Below are 19,790 nucleotides of genomic sequence, written 5' to 3' on the forward strand. Positions count from 1 at the left end.
TACTTTTACCTGAAAAGTTTCAGATGAACAGTGATATTGTCAACACACTCTTCAGTGGTTTAAGTAAAGTAAAAATAGTCCTGTCTCACACCTATGAAAGTACAACACTCCACGCTTAAGATTTTGAACGGGGAACATTTTAGGTAACTAAAGGAATCTGCTGTTTCACACATTGCTATTTCATGTACAGATGTTGTTGCCTTAAAAAACAGGATAAGCTAAAAATAGATTCCATAATGGGTTTAGAAAATGCATGGAGATGTGTCACAGGTGACTACTTCCCTGCAGCTAATCCTCTCATTTGTCATCCTAAAGAATAATAAAGGTGTGAACTTTGTTCTTTTAGCTACAGGAAACTTGGCAAGATGAATATTGGACCTGACCCATTTTGGCAAAAAGAAAAATATTTTGTATATCTTTGTATCTGCGAAAAATCGAAATATGTACTCTCTTTTCTATACCTTCCCTTGTGTTGGACTTCCCACCAGGAGTATCATCTTACATTTTCTTCATTTACCAAAATCTCATTCATTCTTTTGGGGCCAATTTAACTCCTGTCTCCATTAGAGGAAAATATTAATATCTTAACACATCACCGTTCATTCTTTAGTAGCAAACTATATATAATGCCCAGGAACATGATGTTTGGAGAGAAACAGTAACATATTATCCAGCCCAATTACAAACTGAAAGAGGTAATGAAATTATTGTATCATCACAGTTACTGATCTGAAAAAAAGAGTAGATACTAAAAAACTCCACAGCTATTATGAAGAATTTTTTTTGTATAAAACAATTATAATATGTAATTATCTAAAATCAGAGCAAATAATATCTAAAACATTCATCTCAGCTTTTCTGATTATTGCTGCCACTTGCTCTAGGCAGAAATAATAGCTGATACATTATTAATGGCTCAAAAATTAGGAGTATATTTCCATTAAAATTGTTCACTATTCTATTTAGATATAAACCGTTTAGGCTACTAAGATCAGTACTTGCATACATGAATATAAATAAGCAGCATACTATGTCATAAAGTCTCATTGCAAACATATGAAGCCTTTATAAAAGTTATATCTTATAGCCATCACAAACTGTAATGTACCATTCACAGGAACGCCATCTTATTCAGATTATATGGAAGCAAAATTACTTCAAAATAGATTATTTTGTATGTTGGTAAAATTCATTATTGAGTGACTTCTTAAAGTATTTCCTCTTGAATAAAATAAATTTGTTAAAGACTTATGGTCTACATTTTGTTGTGGGCAGAAGCGAGATAGGATTAATATCTTATTTCAAAATTTAAGAACTTTCCCCTACTTGGATAACTGAGATAATGAGAAAAAATGAAAGAACTTTTTTGGGAGGCCGAGGCGGGTGGATCACGAGGTCAAGAGATCGAGACCATCCTGGTCAACATGGTGAAACCCTGTCTCTACTAAAATACCAAAAATTAGCTGGGCATGGTGGCACACGCCTGTAGTCCCAGCTACTCGGGAGGCTGAGGCAGGAGAATTGCCTGAACCCAGGAGGCGGAAGTTGCGGTGAGCCGAGATTGTGCCATTGCACTCCAGCCTGGGTAACAAGAGCAAAACTCCGTCTCAAAAAAAAAAAAAAAAAAAAAAAAGAACTTTTATCTTCCCAAAACACAAAATTAATAAAATGAGTTTTCAGAATCCTCCACAAAAGATTTAAATATATTTTAGAAAATCACATAAATTCACTAGGTTAATGTCAAATCATATACGGTCTGTTTAGAGACAAAACATCTCAAAATCAAACTTTTTCATAGTGGAATGAAAGGCACTTTCTAGAAGTATGTTAAGATAGTGTATGCAGGACAATCATAGTATTTCACATAAAAGTTGCATCTTTCCACTGTGTGAGAATACAATGAAAGTTTTTATTAAAAATTCCTCCCAGATTTGCAAAACCAATAAAGATTTGATTTTGTCATATTTTGTGTATTTTGTAAGCTGAATCAGTTACTCTAAATATTCTGCTTCATAAATATCCATATTGCCCACTGACAGTTTTGTAATATTCCTTTTTTTTCAGAAGTGGGGTTTGGAGGGAACATGCTGATGCCAAGTCATGATTGAGACAGAAAGAGAATGGACATTTCTGCTTGTAGACATAGAAAGCAAAACTAAACATCAACTCTCAGAGTTTCTCTACCATACTGCTGTTGCTTAAAAAACTACTTGTTTAAAGCTCAGATTCTCTGATTGAAGGCTGTTGAACAAATGCAACACCACACTGTGTTTTAGCATATATATATATACATATTTTTTTTCCACCTTACCTGTGTTTCTTTAATTTTTATTTTTTCTTTTGGCTCCTTCACTGGTCTCACAACAGAAACATAGGTTTGGAAAGTTTGGACAACCTGAGGTACGATGGAAATATCATTTACCTGTCTATGATCGCACACATGTCAATGCTGACATTCGCAAAACTTCCCGGCTTCCTTTGTGCCACTTCGTATAAATTTACAAGTTGATCATCCACTTGAATGAGCTGCATGCATCCTTGGAATGAAGGCTGAAGAACAGAGTGACTTGAGTTATTCATCTGGTTCAGAAAACCTGTGAAACAGAAGGAATAGGAATGTAAATCTGGTGTACAGTATGCTTCACTAAAATTCTTGTAGGTATTTTACCTGACCACAGTCATTGCATCCAACTACTTTTTCTTTGATCCTTGCTGATGTTATATTCAGTGCAGAAGAAGAAAGTTTTTTGAGAAAGTGCGATTATTACAGAGGAAGAAGTCAGGGTTGAACTGTAATGGGTTACCAGGTCAATGTTTGCCTCTGGGGTCTGCTGTCACTCAAATTTTCTCTTCTGACATCTTCTTTCTCACTCTCACATCTTTCTGTCCCTCTGCTGTCAAAGACTCACGTTATGCTTCCTCTGCTGAGCCAGCCCTCAGAGATTAGGACACAAAACTTTAGAACTTTCCCAACCATCCAACTTACTTCTTCTTGTATCTTCGATATTTATTTCTATTTTCTTAATTCCCTATTGCCTGTTATTGAGATGTCGAATAAGCTAAACTTACTATTATGAAGTAAAGTAGATCAGTGTGTAATTCATTACAAGGAAATATTTGCATTACAGATGCTTTTTTTAATTTATAAAATCCAGGGGACCTTTATAAGGAAATAAATTTAGGCATAAAGGTCACCCACCCTGCTTTGAATATATATCTTATACATCATATGGTTAAATAATATACCATGATATAGTATAAATACTAGTAAATAATAACAGATGGAACTAAAATTAAAAGAGTAAATAACAAGAATAAACACATATACACACATACAGAGTAAATACTGTTGATTCTATTAGGAAATAGAATGCACACACCAACTTTGAAATCAGATATTGAGTTTATTGCTAAATAACTTTAAGAGATTGCCAATCAATTACTATCATATCTTTTTAAGAGAAACATGCATAATTGGGTAGAAACATGCGTTATGGATTGAAAATGTGTAGGCCATAAGAGAATGATATTTTTCAATCCCATTAAGTATCTCCAGAAAGTCCTGAAAGCTTCTACTTCACATGTTGCTCAACACACCAAATCTGCCTACTGGGAAAATTTAAACTGTACTAATCTGTCTGCTTACAAATCTAAAGTTATTCACACATTCACTTCATCTATTACATCTGCAACAACAAACAATTTATATAAAATGGGTAGGAACCAAATACTCCATAAATAGATAAAAGTGAATTTTCAATAAAACCAGAAATTGGCCATTATATTAGCCTGTTCTCATGTTGCTAATAAAAACATGCCCAAGGCTGGGTAATTTATAAATAAAAGAGGTTTGAGTCACAGTTCAGAATATCTGGAGAAGCCTCAGGAAACTTACAATTATGGAAGAAGGGAAAGCAAGCATGTCCTTCTTCACATGGCAGCAGCAAGGAGAAGTGTCGAGCAAAATGGGGAAAAGACCTTTATAAAACCATCAGTTCTCCTGAGAACTCACTCACTATCATAAAATGATAGAATTACCTCTGGGTGAGTCCCTCCCATGACATGTGGGGATTATGGGAACTACAATTCAAGATGAGATTTAGGTGGGGTCACAGCCAAACCGTATCAGCCATTAAGTGATATTCTATTCAATTTTTTTTTTTTTTTTTTTTTAACTAAGGATAGTAGTTTAGTATAGCAGAAACTTTCTCTCTTCATTAATGGATTACAATATTTAAAGTCTAATAACTGTCATTTTAATCTCCTTTATGGGTTAGTCACAGAGGTATATATTATTTTCCATCAACACAGTACTGTATAACAATAGGATGGTATTTGAATTAGCTTATTGACTTAAAAATCAATATAAGGCTCTATTTTAATGTTAATATATGGCTCGTGTGTGTGTGTGTGTGTGTGTGTATTTTCTAATCAGCCACATTTTTTTCATTTCATTTAGTCTCTTCAGAAAAATGCAGATTTTAGATAAATGATCTGTTTAGACCAGTTGTGTGCACACATGATTTTCAATTGTTTAATCAAGAAAAAATTGAATAGAGTGTAATATCTAAACCTAGCAGAGAGAAAACACCCAGTTGTAACTTACTGACCACTCTTAAGAAGACTCTCATTTGTTTCGTTTTTTTTTTTTTTTTTTTGAATAACTGGGAGTCTCACGATATCCACACTACCTTTGAAAGATTTCAAAATGAATGGATCTATCTGTGAAAATAAAAGCTACTCTGAAGCATAGCAGCTGCATAAATACTAATTACTACAAATTGGATATAATTAAGATTGTAAAACAAGATTTCATTAGTCACTCATAGCAATGTTCTATTGAATCTTGGTAATTTTGAAGTTTGAAATGGTCAAGTCCTTTTATTTTCCAATAGGAAATACATTCTAGGAGAAAATTATAGGACAAAATACTACATATTTATTAATTTTTTCTCTTCATATATATACATATATATATTATCTTTAAATATTCCAAGAGGGACACCATTAAGCTTTGCCTCCTGATTTCACAACCTTTTCTTGTCCCCTTCTATAACCAGTTAGGCTTGACTTCTGTGAACAACAGAAAACTCTTCAAGTGGTGGGAGTATGTGACTTCTCAAGCTTACTTCCAACTTGGTCTCTGAGACTGCTCACTTTGTGGAAAGTCAACCACCATGCCATAAGCAGTCTTCTGGAGAGGCTCAAGAGAGGTAATGCATATTCATCATGGTTTGAAATTAATTTTCAGGTGATATGTTATGCAATAATAGATATTGAATAAAAAATTTGATGTTCAGATATGCCATCCAGGTTGCTGTGAATGCTATTAATTCATTCCTTTCTATGGCTGAGTAGTATTCCATCAAATATATGTGCCACAGTTTATCCACTTGTTGATTGATGAGCATTTGAGCTGGTTCCAAAGTTTTGCAATTGTGAATTGTGCTGTTATAAACGTGTTTTTGTATATATACACACAATGGAATACTACTCAGTCATAAAATGAAATGAATTAATGGCATTCACAGCAATCTGGATGGAATTGGAGACTATTATTCTAAGTGAAGTAACTCAGGAATGGAAAACCAAGCATTGCATGTTCTCACTCATAAGTGGGAGCTAAGATATGAAGATGCATAATACAATGGACTTTGCAGACTCAGGGAGGAAGGGTGGGAAAGTGGCGAGGGATAAAAGACTACAAACTGGGTTCACTGTATACTGCTTAGGTGATGGGTGTGCCAAAATCTCACAAATCATCACTAAAGAACTTACTCATGTAGCCAAATACCACCTGTTACCCCAAAACCTATGGAAATAAAAATTGAATATAAAATAAAATACTTTAGTTACACCCCCCCAAAAAACCTTTTGATACTGGGAAAGAATTATAACAGAAACCTAAAATTGTGGCAGTTATTTGGGGACAGGAATTAGTGTGATAGGCCTTAAAATAAGTTTGATAGCTCTTGAGGAGCTGTCAGTAATGACTTAAAGGAAGGTGAGAAAAGTGTTATTGGAAATGGGAGAAAATTAGATCTTTGCTATGTTGTGGTGGAAAGTTTAGCTACATTGCTGTTTGTGATAATGTGGAAAAGAAAAATATATACTTAAATGAAATTGTGTAATCTAGCTAAGGACATTTCCAGGTAGAGTACTGAAGGAGCCATCTGGCATCTTCTTTCTGTTAGAATACATGAAAAAAATATGAAAGAGCTAAAGCTAAAAAACTACTGAAAATGAAGAAGCCAGGCATTAATGAATTTTTAAGTAAAATGCTCTTTGAATTTCAGTCTCTCCAGATGGTGAGCAATGCAATAATTAAGAAATCACATTCTTAAGCAAAGATCAAATTCAAGGAAAATGTAGTCTAAAGATGACAAGGAAGTGTGACTATAAAATCTATGTAAATACCTGAGAAAGATATTAGATATACATGAGACGGCCACTCCAAAAGACAGAAGATCCTCTAAACAGTTTATTGGTATGCTTTACAGATCTTTTCAGTTAAACAATAGGGGTTCTAATAATCTTAAAAGCATTTTCCTTCTGTAGATGTATGGAAACTCAAGGGGTAGTGGGGAGATTATATAATTGTGGATATGCCTTTTATTAAGTGGAGAAAACCTGAATAAAATTCATAGAAAGCCCATTCAGTTTTAAGAGAACAGTATTGGTGGTAATACCAACAGCTTGTACTGAAAGGGACAGAGGTGGTACAAAATAGAAAAAGGACTTCATCCTCCAACATTTATGGTCAGGAATCTATACAGCTGTAAACAGAAACAACCTTCTATATAAAAAAAAGGATGACTTAGAGTGGTAGAACTAACACAGAGGGCAGAGCAAGAGCCATGGAAAATCATTTCCAGGAAATTGCATGACTGAGTCCTAATCAAGAATTACCAATATTTGCCTGACTGGATTGCAAAACTGCTATGGACTATTGACTTCTTTGTCACTCTTATTTTTTCCACTTTTGAACAAGATAGTCCAATTTGGCTTGTCTGTGTATAAAACCATTGTATATGTGGTGTATGGGTGGCATAAAACTTGTTAACAGGTCTTAAGATTGACAACTGTACTTGGGAAGTGGTACTTGAGGGGCTATATCTAAAAAGCTTCATTTTCTCTTGGAACTCTCTGAGATTCATTTTGGCTTGACTTGACTTAGACAGTGAGGTCCTGGAGTTTGAGCAGATGGTCAGGTGGAATGAAACTTCTGATGGCTTTTAGAGGAGGTTGGGTGTACTTCGTGTGTGGAAGATATGAATTTCTGTGGGCTATAGGGTTGAACACTTGCCATCAATCTTCAAGATGGCCATAAGTCTTCACATTATAATTATGTTATTTCAAATACCTCTAAATATTTATGTCCGGTGTAGTTCCCTTCCACACTGAATTAGTGCTGACCTGTGTGACACACAGAATATTGCAGTAGTAACAAGGTGATATGATTTCCAAGGTGAAGTATAAAAACATTAGAGGCTGCACCTTGGTCTTTTGATCCCATACTCTAGGTAAGCCAGCCTAAAAGCCATGGAAACCCTCAAGTAGTGAGATGGAGAGGCACCTAGGAGGGGAAACAAAGCCTATCACCAAGTGCCAGCAGAAGCTTGCCAGCCCCATGAGTCTGTAAACTTGAATTGGAGGCTCCAATCCTAGTCAAGCCATCAGCTAACTGTGGCTCCAGGAAACATGTATCTGCAGTCTCATAAGAAATATCAAGTCAGAACTGCCCAGCCAAACTGTTTCTACATTACTAGCCTCTTACAGAAAAGTAAGAGATAATAAATTATTACTATGTGAAGCCACTAAGTTTTGAGGCAATGCACTATGCAGCAGTATATAATACAAAGTATAACAAACAAATCCTGCTATTATTTTCTCAAATCAAACCTAAAGATTACTCACACTTGCAAAACATTATGTAACTGATGGAATATTGACAGTTCCCTTAGTTAACAATGAGTTAAAGGTATTGGATCTCTGATACTGAAATTCTTGCTGCTTTAACTCCCTTGGAAACAGAAAAGAACCTATTATTTATTTTCTGTGTTTGTTTCCTTTATGAACAAATAAAATTTCAGTAAAAATACTAGTGTATTAGTGTCTGTGATACTTTCAGTGACTACTCCAAAGCTCAGGATTTAACATATTTAGAAGATTAACAGTGGGATTTTTTTGTAATATAAATTTGCAGCTGGCATTTTGAGGGTCAGAAATAAATAGTTGTAAAATGGAAATAAAGTGAACATAACAAAAATTGTCAAGTTAGTAAAAATATACAAAATAAAGTTAAAATTTTTGCATGTTTTTGTTATATTTTTAAATTTCTATGAATTTGGAATAAAAAATACAATATCTATACATGTGTTGTTACTGGTTTCTACAATTTGACAATGTGTTATAATGCCCACAGTGAATTGTAATCTTGTCAGTCTTAATTGCATCTTACTTTCTGTGCACTGGAAACCTGCCTTCTTTACAGGAACAGTGTAATTATATTACTTTACTGGCATGTCTGAAATTTCTGTTTCAAGACTTGCATATAAAAACTTCATACTTGATTTGAAGTCCACTCAGTATATTGCTTTTCTTGCTGACAAAGAAAACACATGCATTTTCAAGGTTTTAAAATTTTAATTCAGAAATACATCAGTGAAAAACATGCTGATACTTGTTTTGACATTAAAATGGCAAACTAAATTGTAAGTTATGATGTTTATCTGATGGGACAGAAAAAGCAAACAGTAGACAACAAGGTTGAAAAATTTACATGTTTCAAACCAAGTGCCTATAAGGCTTCTCTCCCTTATTTTAAAGTTGGGAAGGTTGGGAGGTGCAAGGGAGGCTGGTGGAATGCTGTAAGGATGTTTAAAACCACCTAGGGTCTTCCTTTCAATATAATCTTGGCAGATTGCACAAAATGACTACTAATCTCTACTGTTTACCCAACCTTCCTGAATAGTAAAAAACCCATTGAACAGGGGCAGGAAAAGAGCCTTATGAAAACTGGAGTCCAAGCAAGTAGGGAGATAGAGTGGTCCAGGAAATGAGTCTAGTGGTATCCAAGACCTGTGCACAGAGGATATCCAGGATCTCCACCCCATGTGGCTGGGAGATTGGTTACAGTACAGGCTGATTGAGTAAATAAATAAATACATTGAGGACAGTGAGGGCCAAATTCTCAAGGTCAAAAAAGAGGGTACAAATATGAAACATAACAAAGATAGAATGTTCATGCCTGTATTGCCAGCACTTTGGGAAGCTGAGGTGGGCAGATCACAAGGTCAGGAGTTCGAGACCAGCCTGGCCAACATGGTGAAACCCTGTCACTACTAAAGATATAAAAAATTAGTTGGGCATGGTAGCATGTGCCTGTAATCCCAGCTACTTGGGAGGCTGAAGCAGAAGTGCTTTAACCCAGGAGGTGGAGATTGCAGTGAGCCAAGATCACGCCATTGCACTCCAGCCTGGGAGAAAGAGATTCTCTCTCAAAAAAAAAAAAAAAAAAAGGAAAGAAAAGAAAACAAAAGAAAGACAGAATGAACCTTGTGGGTTTGCATTAGAATTTAATCAATTAGTGTAAATCTGTGGTTTTCAGTATATGTAGATAGATACAGAAATAAATATGAATGAAATTGTATATTTAGTCAATACACAGATGGTTCCTATCATCCACTGGGGACAGCCTATGAACAGGGTGACTCCCAAAGCCATGAATAGTCCTGTTTCCCAGGTCTTGGTTTCTGTGCTGGGCAAAACCAGGGTTCTCTGGAGAAATGATTGATTCTAAGCTGCATCAGGGAAAGTACAATAAGAATCTGGAACATTTTCCTGCACCAAAAAGTAAAGAAGTGCCCAAAGAATAATGGGGCCATGTCAGAATGACACAGGTTCCAGCCTGAAACGTCTTCTGCTACCCTAAGGACAATTTGAGTACAAAATATATAATTTGAGTATCAAAAAGAGATTTTGAATATCAAAATTAAAAAGGGAGGAGAAAAAAAGGAAGCTACAGATCATATCCTACTGAATAAAACAGGAATCCAAGAGTCCACCTGTCTAACAAAGAATAAATATATAGGAAAAAGAGAAAACTCTTCCAATAGCATTATGCTAAGTAATACATGTAACAGGAATGCTGGAAGGCAAAAGTTACCATTTGGAAACCATCATATTAATAATTAATTCTGGCAAGGCATATCAATAGGTGTTCAAATAAGTGGGTAAAAGTTGGAAGCAGAACATAGCCTCAAACTAGCTTTTTAAAAGTATATTTTTTATTTAAAAAAATCATAAACCATCCTCATCTAATGAATAAGACCTACTATCTGATAGCACAATAGGACAAATATAGTCAATAATAGCTATACATTTTAAAATAACTTAAACAATTGGATAGTTTGTAACTCAAAGGATAAATGCTTGAGATGGATACCCCATTCCCCATGATTGCATGCCTGTATCAAAACATCTTATGTACTTCATATATGTATACATATACTATATACTCCAATATTAAAAATATATGTTTATTAATTTCAAAGGAGAGAGTAGTCACTTTACAGTGGAGAAACCAGGCAGATACCTTTATAATCAAGTGACGAAAGTTATCACCATGAGTAACAGGACCAACTGATACAGGGGACCGCCTGATGAGATTCAGTGAGAAGAATAAAGCATGGCATGTGAGACTCCTGCCAAAAATACATGGCTGGGTATAATATCAAGGAAACATCAAACCAATCCAAATTCAGGACAAATGACAAATGACTGGAATAGAATATTCAAGAATGAGAAGGTAATGAAAGTGAAGAAATGACTGATGTGAAGAAATGATTATGATTGTCAGAGACTGGATAGTTGTGACAACAGGATGTGACATGTGATCTCAGAGTGGGCCCTTTTTCTGTAAAGGACTGATATGGTTTGACTGTGTCCCCACCCAACTGTCATCTTGAATTGTAACTCCCACAATTTCCATGTGTCATGAGACAAACCCAGTGGGAGATAACTGAATCATGGTAGTGGGTTTTTCCTGTGCTATTCTTTCTGGTGATAGTGACTAAGTCTCACAAGATCTGATGGTTTTAAAAATGGGAGTTTCCTTGCACAAGTTCTCACTCTTTGCCTGCCACCATCCATGTAAGATTTGACTTGCTCCTCCTTGCCTTCCGCCATGATTATGAGGCTTCCCCAGGCATGTGGAACTGTTAAGTCCATTAAACCTCTTTCTTTTATAAATTTCTCAGTGTCAGGTATGACTTTATTAGCCACAGGAAAACAGATTAATACAGTACCTCGGTACCAGCAGAGTGGGGTGCTGCTGAAAAGAATCCTGAAATGTGGAAGCAACTTTGGAACTAGTGACAGGCAGAGGTTGAAACAGTTTGGAGGGGTCAGAAGAAGAAAGAAAAATGTGGGAAAGTTTGGAACTCCCTAGAGACTTGTTGAATGGCTTTGACCAAAATGTTGATAATGATATGGACAATGAAATCAAGGCTGATGTGGTCTCAGATGGAGATGAAGAACCTGTTGGAAACTTGAGCAAAGGTGACTCTTGTTATGTTTGAGCAAAGAGACTGGTGGCACTTTGCCTCTGCCCTAGAGATTTGTGAAACTTAGAAATATAGCGAGACGATTTAGGGTATCCAATAGAAGCAATTTCTAAGCAGAAAAGCTTTCAAGAGGTGACTTGGATGCTGTTAAAGGCATTCAGTTTTTAAAGGGAAACAGCATAAAAGTTTGGAAAATTTGCAACCTGACAATGTGATAGAAAAGAAAATCCCATTTTCTCGGGAGTTATTCAAACTTGCTACAGAAATTTGCATCGATAACAAAGATCCAAATGTTAATCACCAAGACAATGGGGAAAATGTCTCCAGAGCATGTCAGGGAACTTTGCAGCAGCCCCTCCCATCATAGGCCTGGAGGTTTAAGGCAGAAAAAATAGTTTCATGGATTGGGCCCAGGGTCCCTCTGCTAAGTGAAGTCTAAAGACTTAGTACCCTGTGTCCCAGCCACTTCAGTTATGACTAAAAGGGGCCAAGTTACAGCTTGGGTTGTTGCTTCAGAGAACAAAAGCCCCAAGCCTTGGCAGCTTCCATGTTGTATTGAGCCTGTGGATGCACATAAGTCAAGAATTGAGGTTTGGAAACCTCCACCTAGATTTCAGAGGATGTATGGAAGTGCCTGGATGCCCAGGCAGAAGTTTGCTGCAGAGTCAGGACCCTCATGAAAAACCTCTGCTAGGGCAGTGGAGAAGGGAAATGTGGGATCAGAGGCCCCACACAGTCTTACTGGGGCACTGCCTAATGGAGCTGTGAGAAGAGGGCTATCATCCTCCAGACCCCAGAATGGTATATCCACCTACAACTTGCACTGTGTGCTTGGAAAAGTGAAAGACTCAACACCAGCTCTTGAAAGCAGCCAGGAGCAGAGCTATACCTTGCAAAGCCACAGGGGTGGAGATGCTGAAGGCCATCAGAGCCCACCTCTTGCATCAGCATGACCTGAATATGAGACATGAAGTCAAAGATCATTCTGGAGCTTTAAGATTTGACTGCCTTGCTAGATTTCTGGACTTGCATGGGGTCTTCAGCCCCTTTGTTTCGACCAATTTCTCTCATTTGGAACAGCTCTATTAACCCAATGCTTGTACCCTCATTGTATCTAGTAAGTAACTAACTTGCTTTTGATTTTATAGGCTCATAGGCAGAAAGGACTTGCCTTATCTCATATGAGATGTTGGACTATGGACTTTTGAGTTAATGCTGAAATGAGTTAAGACTTTTGGGGACTGCTGGGAAGGCATGGTTGGTTTTGAAATGTGAAGACATGAGATTAGGAAGGGGCCAGAGAAAAAATGATATGGTTTGGCTGTGTCCCCACTCAACTCTCATCTCGAATTGTAACTCCCACAATTCTCATGTGTCAATTGAATCATGGGCATGGGTCTTTCCTGTGTTGTTCTCATGATAGTGAATAAGTCTCATGAGATCTGATGGTTTTAAATACAGGAGTTTCCCTGAACAAGTTCTCTCTCTCTGCCTGCCACCATCCATGTAAGAGGTGACTTGCTCCTCCTTGCCTTCCACCATGATTGTGAGGCATCCCCAGCCACGTGGAAATGTAAGTTCATTAAACCTCTTTCTTTTGTAAATTGCCCAGTCTTGGGTATGCCTTTATCAGCAGTGTGAAAACACATCAATACAAGGACATTATCAAACAAGCAACACAACCTGAAGGAGGTCTATGGGTGAAGGTTATACTAGTGGCCCTTTTATCCTTCTTGCAATTTTTTGGTGAGTTTTAACTTGTTTCAAAATAAAAACTGTTTGTATAAAATGTTATGTTCCAACTGAAATTGTACTTAATGCTAAATATTCTGTCATCCAAGAGCTCTATTTTGGATTACTTTTATTCCACCTTATTAAGCACTCAGTGTCCATGGATTTTTGATGAAACTGCTCTTTCTAATGTCAGTGATAATTTTCAGGTCACTAAAGAACATCTTCGAGTCTTTCTCTTACTAGACCTCTCAATAGCATTTGACACTTGATCCTCATATATGTGTTCTATATGATCAAACCAGGATGACTTTTTGTGGCTTTCAAAAACTCCTGGCTCTCACTCCAATGTAAATTCATATTTCTTTTAGGCAGATTTAGGCATAGAGAGATCTGTAACACTAAAAACTGTAGGATACATGTACCCACTTAGATTGTCCCTCCTGTGAAATTTACAAATTAAAACAATATTAATTAAACCATTAAATACATATAAGAAAATTGTACATGAGTTTTACTTTTTCCATAATCTATACTTTACTCTTCAAGGAAATTTATCATATTTAGCAATGGTTCTGCCACATTGTTGTGTGCCTACTTTGCTGGATTTCTGAGTGAATGCTTAAGACGTCTATCCTTGGTCATCATGTTTCAGCCATACTCTTCTCTGTGAGTCCCAGGAAAATCAAACCCTTTCTGCCTATTTTTCTCCCTTGCACTTTCCATGGCTGACTTATCCTTATGATTAAGGTCAGTTTAAATGTCACCTTCCAAGAGAAGCCCTCCAAGACCAGTCAATTTAAAATTATTCTATCAATTTTTTTCATTTTAGATCTTCAACTACTTATTTCTTGTTACAGAATTTGTCACAATTTCTAATTATCTTCATGGGTGTGTTCATTTAGTTATATACATGTGTGGGGTGTGTGTGTGTGTATGCACTTCTGAATATGTTATTTTCCTTTTCTAGTGTATTCATTTTATGAATCAACAATGTCCTCTGTATTTTTTTTTACTTTATGTTCTGGGATACATGTGCAGAATGTACAGGTTTATTACATAGGTATACATGTTCCCAGTGGTTTCCTGCACAAATCAACCTGTCATCTAGGTTTTAAGCCATGCATGTGTTAGGTATTTGTCCTAATGATCTCCTTCCCTTGTCCCTCACACCCCGACAGGCCCCAGTGGGTGATGCTTTCCTCCCTGTGTCCATGTGCTCTCATTGCTCAATGCCCACTTACAAGTGAGAAAATATGGTGTTTTGTTTCCTGTTCCTACCAGAAAGACACATGCACATGTATATTTATTGCAGCATTATGTATCTTTTAAAAAATATTTGTTGACATAAAATTCACACACCTTAAAAATCACCACCTTACTTATTTACAACAATCCATAGGCTCTAAGACAGAGGTTCGAGATACAAGGTATCTATTAATTTGAAAATTTTAACAAAAGTATCTTCTTTAAGACATAATCGATATATTGGTTTCCAGACTTATGGACCTCTCTATATTTGTTAAGTGAACGATCGGTTGAATGAATGTATTAATTTTTATGAAGAAAAATTTATTGGGTAAAAGGGACACAGAGCCAGCAGAGGGAAATGGTATTAAACTGCTGGTCAGAGACCTCTCTGATAAGAGAACTGACACCAAGACCTAAAGGAAGTGAAGATGTAACATTAAGTATCAATTTTTTCTAGGATAAAAATCATGTGGGTAATTTCAATCCTTTTTATATTTATTAAGCACCTATAATATATTGCTCTTGTCCTAGGGAATGCTATAATCTTATTAGGAAGATAAATCACAGAAATATTAATATAATAGGATTAAAAACCAATGTTACTGCTTATTCATATGAGTAAATAAAATGGCAGTATTAAAGAGTGTGAGAAGGAAGCCACTCTTTTCTTGATAATTTATCTTTCTTTGGCTAACAACATACTATATCGTCCGGGGTTTTCCTTCTACTTTTCTGACAATCACATTTATATCTCCTGTACTGACTTCTTGTCTCTTTCCTTGTCTGTAAGTGAGGGAGTTCCTAAAGCTTGTCCTAGGCTACTTCTGTTTTCTTGGTAGACTCCCCTTAATAATAACCTTATCCAAAGCCATTGCTTCAACTACCAACTATGGGAGGATATCTTTAATCCTATCTCCATTTCAGCTCTTTCCCCTGAATGCAACACTAAAGTATCCAAAGTTCTTTTTGACTCTTCCATTTTAATGTTTCACACATGTGCAAAACTCAAGATATTGCTGGTATTCTGTCATTGTCTCTATGTTACTGTTTGCTCAAAAAGTCTTAGCTTCAATTTCTTTATCAATAAATCTGTGCATATTAATCAACTAAAAGTTATCCCTGGCACTTCCATCCTCACTCTGTGAAATGCACAATCATATCATACTAATTCCATCTGGTGAATATCTCCCTTTCCCTTCATGCCTGCCTATGCCCAGACTACCACAGCTTTTCCACTGTCCACTTCCAATTTGTTTCTGGCTTGAAGTCTGAGGTGTCTCTATCAAAAATACTAATATGATCCTGTTAAGCTCTTGCTCAAGAGCCTTTTATTTGTTTAATAAAATAAACTCATAGACATTTTGAAAATGCCCAGGATCTTCTTTTCCCTCTAATGATCTGGTTTTCCAAATGCTAAATATGTTTGTAGTGATTTACAAATTATTATGTCATATATAAATATGTTTGTAGTGATTTACAAATTATGTCTAATATATATATTAGAAAATATTTATTTTTATAAATGGTGTTTATTAGATTAATTTATTTTATTTAATTAAAATTAATTTGATATAATTTATTGGGCCATTCAGAATAGCTATAATATTTTAAATTGTGTACACTTTAGCTAGAATATTTCAAAATATTTAATGTTTAAAATATTATTTTTAAACATGGATATTTATTATAACTATATTATATTAGTTGTATCAAAAGTTTTTTAATATTATTTGCGGGTTTTCCATCTTATTTTCATATAATACTCATAATACATATAAAATATGTTTATACTAAAGTTAGATTAACATTAAAAGATAGTAGATAGTTTTTAGTATCTTTTAATAAGCATAAAGAGATTTCCAAGAATGTAAAAATTAAAAAGAAATTAGAGAAGCAGACTAGTATCTTGACAAATTGGGATACTCAGCAATTTGCAAATCAAATTATACAATATGATTTAAAAAGCCATCACTGCCTAGGGGCCACAATAAAAGGAAGTACAGAATCATCAAACTGAATAATTGGACACTTTCATGTATTTTTTTTACACAGTCTTTTTCATTACCTAGTTGTGTCTTGATACAGAGAATGCAAAATATAAAATAAAGAATTTTTACATCAGATAACTTTAATCCCTTATATCTATAAACTGCTAGCATATCTAAAACATAGGCAGATACAGTCATAATGTAAAATAATACTGTCTTACTCATTTTTTTTCTTATAAGTATAAACATTTGGTTAATTACTATGAAATTATACAATATTCTGAAAAATTACAATGTTGGTGGTTGGAAGTGTGGGCTGCAGAATAGCCAGAACTGGTTTAAGATATATTTATATGACTTTGACTAACTCACTCATTCTGTCTTAACTCCAGTTTTTTCATTTGTAAGGCAGGAATTAATAATACCCAGTTCTTACGGGTTTTGTAAACCATTAAACACTGTATTAACAGCACCTAGTGCTGTGAGTGACAGTCAGTAGCTGCTCAATGATGGCAGATCTGCTACTGTCATTTAGAGTTTGCTTGAATTAGACAGCTCTGATGGAATAGGATGAAAGTTTCTTAGGTTTAAAAATATTTTGTATTTGAGAGATTCATTTTTTACTGTATTTAAAAAAAATCAGAAAATAATTTCTTAGTCTAATCAGTATTGTCATTTTGAAAGTCTATATAATTTCCAAATACTTTCACATGGAGGAGGGCTCTGCTTTTTAAAGAAATTAGTATCACTGCATGTGGAAACCACCCCCATGACTCAATTACCTCTCACTAGGTACCTCCCAGGACATGTAGGGATTATGGGAACCACAATTCAAGATGAGATCTGGGTGGGAACACAGCTAAACCATATCAGATAATATTTAAAAATTGTCATTGTTGATAAAGAAATACATACATAATCCAGGAATTAAAAACATATTATTGCAATTAAAAACTCATTAGGTATGAACATTCTAATTGGATTCTTAGTTATTTTTAAATGTAAAATAAATTATTGCTGGCTGTAGTTAACCTGTCATACTATCAAACATGAAATCTTACACATTCTATCCAACTGTATTTTTGTAACCATTAACCACCACCATTCCCCAACTTTTCCACTATCCTTCCCAGCCTTTGGTAACCATCATTCAACTGTTTCCAGGAGTTCAATTATTTTAATGTTTTGCTCCCACAAATGAGTGAGAACAAACATAGTTTGTTTTTCTGTGCCTGGTTTATTTCACTTAACATAATGTCCGTTAGTTCTATCTTTGTAGTTGCGAATAACAAGACCTCATTCTTTTATATGGCTGAATAGTCCTCCATTGCATATATGATGAATTCTTCAGGTGATGAATACCTCATTTACTCTGATATAATCATTAGATATTCTCATGTGCCCCATAAATATATAGACCTATTATATAGCAATACAACTTAAAAATATTTTTAAAAGAAAAAAAGCTCTCATTAGTTGCATTAAGCAGATGAGACCAAGTTATAGAGTAAATTTGTAAACTGAAAAGTAGACTGAATATCCACAATGTCATTCAGAAATTAAAAAAAAAAAAAAAACTTAGAACCATTGAATATAAATTCTGAACTATAGATATAAAAATGAGTTCTAGGGAGGAGCCCACTAAGATGGCCAAATAGGAACAGCTTGGGAGTGCAGTTCCCAGCAAGAGCAACACAGAAGGTGAGTGATCTCTGCATTTCCAACTGAGGTACCAGGTTTATCTCAACGGGACTGGTTGGACAGTGGGTGTAGCCCAAGGAGGGCAAACCAAGGCAGGATGGGGTGCTACCTCACCTGGGAAGTGCAACTTGTTGGAGGACCCCCCTTCTACCCAACAAGGCCATCGGGGACTTTTCCAGCCACTCCAGCACTTCGGTTCAGATCCTCTGCTTCTCCCATGGTCTTTACAGCCCACAGACCAAAAGATTTCTGCTGGGCCAACAAGCACCACTGGTTTTCAGCACAGATCTGAGTGGCCATTTCAGCTGGCACCATGGGTTTTCAGCACAAATATGGGTGGTCATTTTGGCCGGCACCTGGAATGTCTGTGAGACAGAGACTCCCACTTCCCTGAAATAAGGGGAGCTGAAGGTAGGCAGCCAAGTGATCTGGCTCAGCGGGTCCCACCCCCAAAAAGACCAGCAAACTGATACCCTTAGGCTTGAGAGTTTTGCAGGCAGCACAGCAGTTTGAGCTCGACTCAGGGGTCGAGCTCGGTGGGGGAAAGGGTGTCCACCATTGCTGAGGCAGTTCTAACCTTACCTGTGTAAACAAAAGCATGAGGAAGTTTACACAGCAGCTGGACAGAGCCTGCAGCAGCTCAGCAACATCTCTGCTGGCAGACTGTGACTAGACTCCCTCATTGCTGGGCAGGGCATCTCTGAAAAAAGGCAGCAGCACCTCAGGGACTTATAAATAAAACACCACCTTCCCAGGACAGAGCACCTAGGAAAAGGGGAGCTTGTGAGTTTCACTGCAACAGACTTAAATGTCCCTGCCCAGCAACCATAAAGGGAGCAACAGAGCTCCCAGCACAGCACTTGAGCTCTGATAAGGGCTGCCTCCACAAGTGGCTCCCTGACCCCCATATATCCAAAAAGACACCTCATAGGAGCACTCTGGCTGACATCTGGCAGGTACCCTTCTGGGATGAAACTATCAGAGGAAGGAACAAGCAGCAATCCTTGCTGTTCTTCAGCCCCTGCAGGTGATACCCAGGCAAGCAGGGTCTGGAGTGGACCTCCAGCAGTCCTGCAGCAGAGGGGCCTGTTAGAAGGAAAACTAAAAAACAGAAATAGCTTCAACATCAACAGAAAGGACGTCCACTCAGAGACCCCATCCAAAAGTCATCAACTTCAAAGACCAAAGGTAGATAAATCCATGAAGATTGGAAGAAACCAGCACAAAAAGGATGAAATCACCAAAAACAAGAATGCCTCTCCTCCTCTATGGGGTCACAACTCCTCACCAGCAAGGGAAAAAATTGGATGGAGAATGAGTTTGACAAATTGACAGAGGTAGGCTTCAGAAGGTGGGTAATAACAAACTTCTCTGAGCTAAAGAAACATGTTCTAACCCAATGCAAAGAAACTAAGAACCTTGAAAAAAGGTTAGATGAAATGCTAACTGGAATAACCAGCTGAGAGAAGAATATAAACAACTTAATGGAGCTGAAAACCACAGCATGAGAACTTTGTGAAGCATACACAAGTTTCAATAGCTGAATTGATCA

General features: G+C 36.4%; 1 protein-coding gene across 1 annotated transcript in view; it reads right to left on the reverse strand.

Annotated features, from left to right (window-relative positions):
- CNTNAP2 (contactin associated protein 2) overlaps positions 1-19,790 on the reverse strand; it is a 1,621,124-nt gene that overhangs the window by 1,021,809 nt on the left and 579,525 nt on the right. Inside the window, exon 9 of the mRNA XM_064372470.1 lies at positions 2,423-2,594. Within this exon, the coding sequence (XP_064228540.1) occupies positions 2,423-2,594 (172 nt within the window). The remainder of the gene's footprint in view (positions 1-2,422; positions 2,595-19,790) is intronic.

The sequence above is a fragment of the Aotus nancymaae genome, unplaced genomic scaffold (genome assembly GCF_030222135.1).
Source record: "Aotus nancymaae isolate 86718 unplaced genomic scaffold, 86718_ANA_hifiasm-v0.15.2.pri h1tg000002l, whole genome shotgun sequence".
Taxonomy (NCBI): domain Eukaryota; kingdom Metazoa; phylum Chordata; class Mammalia; order Primates; family Aotidae; genus Aotus; species Aotus nancymaae.